The sequence below is a fragment of the Neolamprologus multifasciatus genome, chromosome 10, assembly GCF_963576455.1.
Source record: "Neolamprologus multifasciatus chromosome 10, fNeoMul1.2, whole genome shotgun sequence".
NCBI lineage: Eukaryota > Metazoa > Chordata > Actinopteri > Cichliformes > Cichlidae > Neolamprologus > Neolamprologus multifasciatus.
The window spans coordinates 16,088,339-16,096,100 of NC_140448.1; the positions used below are offsets into that span (position 1 = coordinate 16,088,339).

General features: G+C 40.6%; 1 protein-coding gene across 1 annotated transcript; it reads right to left on the reverse strand.

Moving 5' to 3' along the window:
- Positions 1 to 1,741: 1,741 nt before the first annotated feature.
- On the reverse strand, positions 1,742 to 5,387 carry LOC146509922 (tyrosinase-like). Its single transcript, XM_085174171.1, has 5 exons — positions 4,489 to 5,387; positions 3,908 to 4,124; positions 2,698 to 2,845; positions 2,418 to 2,599; positions 1,742 to 2,191 (listed from the first exon to the last, which is right to left on the reverse strand). Exons 1-5 carry the CDS (start codon positions 5,302 to 5,304, stop codon positions 1,926 to 1,928), a joined length of 1,629 nt encoding a protein of 542 aa, XP_085030297.1. The 5' UTR covers positions 5,305 to 5,387; the 3' UTR covers positions 1,742 to 1,925.
- Positions 5,388 to 7,762: the final 2,375 nt, after the last annotated feature.

The window sequence follows — 7,762 nt, forward strand, 5'->3', positions numbered from 1 at the left end:
CACCTTGCTAAATAAACCTTTTGTCTTCAGAACAGCCTTTATTCTTCATGGCATAAATTCACCAAGGACCTGGAAACCCTCCTGATATTTTGGTTCATATTGACATGATCGCATCAGTACAAGCATAATGTGAATTTTCCATTCCACCACATCCCAGTGGTACTCTATTAAATTGAGGCCGCGTTGCCATTTTCAAGAAACCAGTGTGAGATAATTTGAGGTTTGTGATGAGATGTGTTATCCTGCTGGAAGTGTCCATCATGCTTAGGTAGGCTGAGGTATTTGAACAATTATCACTTGGTACTAATAGACTCAAAGTTTGCCATTCTTGGCTCACAGCAGTGACCCTGTCTGCTGCTGTAGCCCATCTGCTTTAAGGTTTAACGTGTGCATTCAGCAGTGCCCTTCTGCATACCCTGTTTTGTAATATGGTTATTTAAATTGCTGTTACCATCCTAACAGCTTGAACTAGTCTGTTCCTTATTGACCCTCTGGTGTCAATAAGGCATTTTTTAGCAAAGCTCACTGGAACTCATTTTCTTTTTCCCAACTATTCTCTGAAAGCATCGGAAAGCCTAGAGATGGTTGTGCAGGGAAAATCCCAGTAGATCAGCAGTTTCAGAAACACTCACATCAGCATGTCTGGCACCATCAACCATGACACACTCAAAGTCATTTAATCCTTATTTCACCTTTCTTCACCATTCAGATGCTCGGTTTGAACTTCAGCAGGTCACCTATGTCTAAATGCCTAAATGCACTGAGTCGCTGCCATGCAATTGCATTTGCATTAGCAAGCAGTTAAATAGATGTACCTTATTTAAGTGGTCAGCAAGTGTACATTCAGTCTCATAGCTACAGAACAAAAGCATATTTCTGTTTCACACAGATGATTTAAACTCATGTTTCCTTCCACCCATTTCTGATGCACAGTGTGAACTTCAAACAGGACATCTTGACCAATTTCTACATCCGCAAATGCATTGATATGCTGCCATGTGATTGGCTGATTAGATATTAGCGTTGCCAAGAAACTGAATAGGTGTACCTAATAAATTGGCGTATTGGTGTATAACATATGCAGAACAGGGTTTTGTTTTAATCTCGCGCTCTTTCATGAGTGAAAGAGTATGGGAAGCTGAATGCTTTTTTTAGTAGGTGTGACCTTTCAAAAGAAGCTTTTGAACTGCATCGACTTTTGGAATTGCAAGGACTTTTACAAATGTCACTGTGGTTTTTTTTAATCTATTGCATTCGTCATAGGTTAGAAATCTGAACCTAATCCGTTGCTGCTGAAGTCTCGGTTCTTCACTTTTAAGCAGATAAAACTTTTTCTCTCTCTCTTCCAAAAAACATTTTTCACATTACAAACATGAATCAATTCAAACATTAATCAAAATGTGGTTCAGTCAACTCCCACATAAACATAACAAGGGAAAAAAGGCTCTGACGAAACACTTTTCTCTTTACTCTGAATTGCAGTTGTGTATATATGCACATGACGTGCTTTTAATAAACCATAATAAATGTTTGTGTATATATGGCTGACGCAACACACTCCAGACCAGATTTTCGAGGTAATCAACTAAACTGTATGAAATCTAGAGAATAAATGTGACGAGTCACTGTGGAACATCCCCTTGAAAAAAAAAAAGACCATGTCAGAAATGATCTTCTTGGTAGAGTTTGACAAGTTACCAGTTGTAGGAGGAACACGTTTAAAGCTTAACATGGCCCATAATCCATTTTTGAAAGTTACTGCATGCACAGGTTTTTATTCCCACTTGTAATACAGTTAAATATATTGGAAATATCAGATATCATAGAAGTTGTTTTTAGTTAGCATATAGTTCAAAGTAAAAATTCACAGTACTTTTATATTAAAATTCATAGATGGATAAGGCTAAGCTAGACAGGCTTTGCCTTCACATAGTTGTTTGGTAGTTATGTTGGTTGGTTTCCTCTATTTCATTGCTCCGGATAAGTGGTTGTCTTTCAGGGAGAGCAAATGCATGTTTCCAGCTTCTAGCACGCAACCAGGATGATCCTTTGTGCCATCGTTTTGTAGTTAGGACCGCAGCAGCTATGGCTATTGTCAAAATTCCTCCACAAAGCCCTGCAAGAAGCAGCCACGGCCACATGTCCCGCAACTCCTCGAGGGAAGGGTGCCATGATTCTGCTAGCTTTTGACCTGCAAAGAGGACATAGCTGGTTATGTCAAAGTAGAGTTTACTTTTTAGGTTTCAACAAAGCAAGATAAGTAAATGACCTAAACCCCTAAAGGCAAAATTATAAGCCTTTAAAGCATATATGTTTGCGATTAGGACATTGTTTGGTAAATTCAATAAATGTTCAATGAGTGGAGACGAGAAGAAGAAGAAGAAGGGACTGGCATAGGCGATCATAGGGTAACTCACTAGCATCTAGCAGGTGGGTGTATTCATATCCCAGGTCTTTGCTGGAAATAAAGAAGTCTCTGTTCCTGTGCAGAGGTAGGATTGGTGCCATGTGGTATTCGCTGTTGTGCCCTATAGGAGCATTTGACTCTGGATACTGGGATGGAGATGGTCTGTGCCTCCTGAGCCACTGCTCATAAAGGCTAACAGGGACAAAAACAAATACAGTACCAGTGTTAAGTTCAAGCATTGAGTGCAAATGTACGGTTTTCTGTGTTTTTAAGGTGTTTCTGTCTCTCACCAGTCAACAAAGGCATGATGAAGCAGAAATATGGGATCGTTCGCAGAGCCCTGCACTGAAGACATGGATCCGTTCATGTACACGTGTAGAGCAGCATGCATGCCCAAACGAGAACTGTTTCCCAACCCCGTCCGAGGATCTCCAAATCCTATAAAATGAAAAGTGTCTCATCAGCTTGACAAACATAGTAGCATGTAGTTGGGTTTTTGATGTTACACAAAATTAAATTCTGTTTTTATTTACATAAGTCATGTCACGTCAATGCAGAAGTCTCAAAATATAGCTATGTAGCTATATAGCTCCAGTCAAAGGAAATTTACGGATAAATTTGAAACCTTAAGCCCTTTAGTAAGGGGATAGAGTGGCTCTGTTTGTCTATCCACTTGTCTCCTTAAGAGGAAGGATCACTGCAAAACAGTGATAAACTGTTCTGAGTTATCACTTTTTATAAAACATTTTAAAAGAGAGGATGACAATGCACTCTCCATGATCTATGTGGGCTCACTGACTAGTTTGGCACGTATGAAAATGATGTAAATCATATGGTGTGGCCCTTGCAGGGAAAAGATCTCAACACAACTGCACAGCTATTGAGGATTTTGGACCAATCTGCTAGACAGAGCTTTATGTTATCACCATAAACGCTCATTAAGGGAATATCTTTCCATCCCTTCTAGTAGGGTTCAAGATGCTTTTACAGTCAAAGTTACTGATGCAGTTTGGGTGGAACATCATGTCCGAACAACCTGATAAACTTGTCCTTTATTTTGTCACATTTCTGTAAATGTTTATCGATTAGTCCCTTTCTTTCTATGACAGCTGAATTTGAGCAAAACACTGCTGTAATCCTGAAGGTACTTTAATCCTACACAGGTATTATATGTTAGTAAACCCAAGAAGGACTAGTTTTTTGGGGTTTTTTGTAATGCATTTTACTGAGTGAATTTTAACACTGGAGACTCCAATTTGAGGTTAATTTTAACCAAATTTCATTTTCACTGTATGTGCAAAAATCAGTTCAAAGGCCTCAAAATGAACCCGAAATAACCAGAGAAATCGAGGGCAGCCTACACATTTCAGGTGCCCAGAGACAGGCAGAGAATCAAAATAACGCAGTAAAAGCAAAGACTGTATGAGTGATAGTGAAAAATAGGAGTGCAGAGAGGTAAATTGCAGTCTGGGTTTGTATATGTGGTCAGGCTTATCTGACCTTCCAGAGTGTTTCTGAAGCTCATGTTGGCACTGCGGTCCAATGGTCCGGTGTCATAGTTGGTCAGACTCAGCGTGAACTCCACATCATCTGAAGTTGGTAGTCGTTCCACTAAATTGCGATTGTGGTTTCCAGGGTTACGACGCAGGGGCCCTTCCTCTGTAGCATCGCACAGCACACCTCTGGCACTGTAGTCCTGGGCTTGGGAGCACAGGACCTGTGGATGCAGACAGACAATAAACAGTACAGAGCATGCAAAGAAAATGTGTTTGAAATTAGTCAAAGGAGCTTGCAAAGAAAAGCGTCTGGACTTCTTTTCCTTTTCTTTGCAAGCTCCTTTGACTACGATGACCTGGATGACTGAGAACCTTCACAGACATGTTTGAAATTAGAACACTTTGAAAATAGTCCTGCTCCGAGTTGACTGTATGAAACCAAAAGCTGACTGCAAAAGCAGTATTGTATTATTGCAGTTGTTGTATAGTTGATTATCGTATATTTTATGTTTTAAAAAAATTGCCGTATGCGTAAAGAAAGGTTGTCTCGTCCTTAATTAAGTGAGAGCAAGTGAACGCGTTTACCCTCCAGGATGAGAAGACCGAGCCGGGGCTGATAAGACTGGGATCCTGTGTGCTCCGGTCCCCCATCAGCTCGTCTGTGCACACGTCACATCCCTGGGCATCCCTCCAGTCCCAGTACGGGATGGTGAAACTCATGTCTCCGGTCAGCTTCCTGATCTCGTGCTCCCAGTGCAACAAGTATGCTCGGTGCCACGGGAGAAATGCGGGCCCCCAGTGGCCAAAGTCCACATCGGTCCACACATTCCCGCCTAAGAGCGCATTCCGGGACACGTAGTAATGCATCCACACAAACACGTCATATACAGACACTTCGGCAAACATCGGGTTGGTTCCGTTTTGCATCTCCCTGTAGGTTCCCGTCACCACAACATAGTCCCTGCTAATTGTCTGCTTGGCCAAGTTCAAGTAGGACACGAGTTTGATTCTTTCCGCCCTGGACAGGTGAAATATATTCCTCCTCAGAGACTCTCTCCTCTCATTACAGTTCTCACCAAAGTAGCCAAACATGCAGTCCCCGCAGTTAAAACCCATAAAGTTCTCAGTACACTGGCATGTGCGGTTGTAGAAAACCAAGGGCCACTTCTCTCTGTCGTCCAATCCCGAGAAGGGGTACTGCGGCCCGTCGGGCTGCGCAGAGACCACCACATCCTCGCAGGTGCCCCGGCCCGAGCTGGCACCGCAGGCCGAGCCGTCTCCTTCCCAAGGCGGGCAGCACTCCTTGGTGCGCAGGGCTTCCTGAGTTGCGCACAGGCGGGGGAACTGTTGATAACTGGGTACAAAACACAGAAGAAAACAAATGATTTCCAGAGACCACATTACAGCAATCTTTCACGTTAGACCAAGACCAAGAAAATAACCAGAAACGTTATGAATTCTTGGCTTAAATCCTCGCCCATTACCCCCACCTCTTTTTGTAGAGGTAGTCACATGCTGCTCAACCTCACTTCAGGGGATGGGGGTGGGGGAGGTCAAGCACTCTACCATGAAAAATAAGACTTTGAATGGGATTAACAGTATCTAGCCTACAGCCTGCAGACTTTAGTGATGTAAAACTGAAATAATTATGGCCTGTGGGACTTTTTTTGTTTTGGTTATCTGATGAGTCTACTGCCAGATAAACCTGTATGCCCACTTTTACATCAGAATAGTGTTCTTTCTTCATTATTTTCACAGGTTATGTGTTTCAGATTCTATCTGCGTGCACAGCCCTAATAATGAGAACAAAACAAACTCATGATCTACACACTCACATACTAAAATGAACAGTTTTTCCTGCCATTACGGGATGAAACTCACCATGACAGTACCCAAACCACAGGAGAAATATGAATAAAGACAAGCAAACATAAAAACACATTTTCATATTTTTATCTGCTTTCATGTTGTCGTTTCTCTCCTTTTTGTGACATGAATGAAAATCAGTGAGTAATCACTGCTAAATAACCCAATAACTTCAAATTATGCACTAAAGATGAACATTTTCATTGCATATATGATTTGTATGTGGTAGGCTATTTGTATGTAGACTGTTGTGTAACCAAGCATTCTCCAAAAAGTCCTTTATGGATTTTTTTACTGTTTAATATCTGTGGTCGTATGATTCTGAACCCGGTGTCACCATCCATTGTGCACTACACAGGAGACTTCATATGACGAGCTGATAAGAACTGCCATAAGCAATAGCTTTATTGTGGTAATATTATAGAAAGCTTTATTGTGCTCTTTCAGTAGAAGCGGTAAATGTCTGTGTTATCTCCACTGCTATCTCAACTTCACTGGAAAGTTCAACTTTTTCACTTTGCGGAAAAATTTTCATGTGATGTTCACGGGATTGGGACATTACCCTTGTCGACAAGCGAGTCCCCACCAGAGGGCGTTACGTAGCCATAAATATCGTCTTGCTCGTTCACTGGACCTACCTTTTCTTTTTGCCCGTCTCCCAAGGCAACAAATAAGCCTCAGCTCAGGAGCAGATACTCTTTTCGAGTTCACTGACACATTGTAGAAAATGCACGTATATTTTGGTGAAATTACTAAGATGTAAATAGGTGATTGTGACTTGTAGGTTACTTAGATACATGTGTGCATAGGTTTCATTTGTGCATTGGATTAAATGGGGGTGGACAAATTCACAAGGCTTTCAGAATTATCCGGGGAAATCCTCCCCCGGATAATTTTGAGCATCAAAGACTTAATTTCCTGCAATCTGGTGATTTTTAATGCGCCAATTTGCACGTTTAGGTTACCAGTTTATGATGGAACTGTCTTTATGTAAAGGAAAACACCAAAATCGGACACCAGCGAACAGGTTAGCTTCTATATTTGCCTGTGTACACATATATTCATTTCTGGATTTTGATAGCTCAGATGGATTTTTGCAAAATATCTTCTCATCAAAATCTATTCCTTTGTCTTCTGATGTCGTGGCTTGTGTTTCTTTGAGGCGAATAGCTAAAGTGTGGTCTCATAAAGCTTGGTGTTGCGTTCAAGTAACTAAATCAAACAAATCTGTGACTATTTTTTCCACATTTATATTCCCTATAAGCAAGTTAGGGAATCCCACCGTTCTTATACTTTTCCCCTTATTTTCAGATGAAGATGATGAAGATCATCAAAAACAACATATTAAACGCCCTTTTTGTTGAGGTGAAAATGATCAACACACAAGTTGTGGGATGTCTTGGATTCTACTTCCAAAATTGAGATTGCAGGCTGGTTTGCATGGTAACGCCACAGGTTTATTTTTTCTTTCTTTCTTCCCTTTTTATTATTCCGAAAACAGAATGTCATTAAAAGAGATGCAGTGAAACAGAGAGAGGTGTCAGTTTTGTAGAAATAAGACCTGTAATTTAAAATTCTGCCCTAAAGCAAGAAAGGGAAAAAGCTGCAGTTGAATTCCAAGAAACAATCAGTTCATCTCCTCTTCTCTTGTGGATACTGTTATTTTTCCATGCAGTCCAAACTCCAGCCAGGTCTCATTTTGGAATGACGAATTTAAATATCAAGATAAGTAAATGGTGAATTGTGAATGGGCTCAAAACACAATTACTCATAAAAAAAACAAGAGCATGAGCCTGAATCATTTTTCGTTCATTATTAAAACTTATTTTTTATATAATCAGAGGAAATGAACTGTTAAAAATTCAAACATATATACAGATATCATTAAAAGGTGGTAACAATTAAAACACGAAGGATGATCTCACACCTCTTTTTTCCCTTTATTCATCCCCCCTTCCACACCTTTGTTTTTGTCTTTTAATAGTGCGTCTAA

Coding starts and splice junctions, on each gene's coding strand:
- LOC146509922 (XM_085174171.1), bottom strand. CDS start 5,304: ATGTGGTCTCTGGAAATCATTTGTTTTCTTCTGTGTTTTGTACCCAGT. Junction 4,125..4,488: donor CGGTCTTCTCATCCTGGAGG/GTAAACGCGTTC, acceptor CTGCATCCACAG/GTCCTGTGCTCCCAAGCCCA. Junction 2,600..2,697: donor CATCATGCCTTTGTTGACTG/GTGAGAGACAGA, acceptor TGTCCCTGTTAG/CCTTTATGAGCAGTGGCTCA.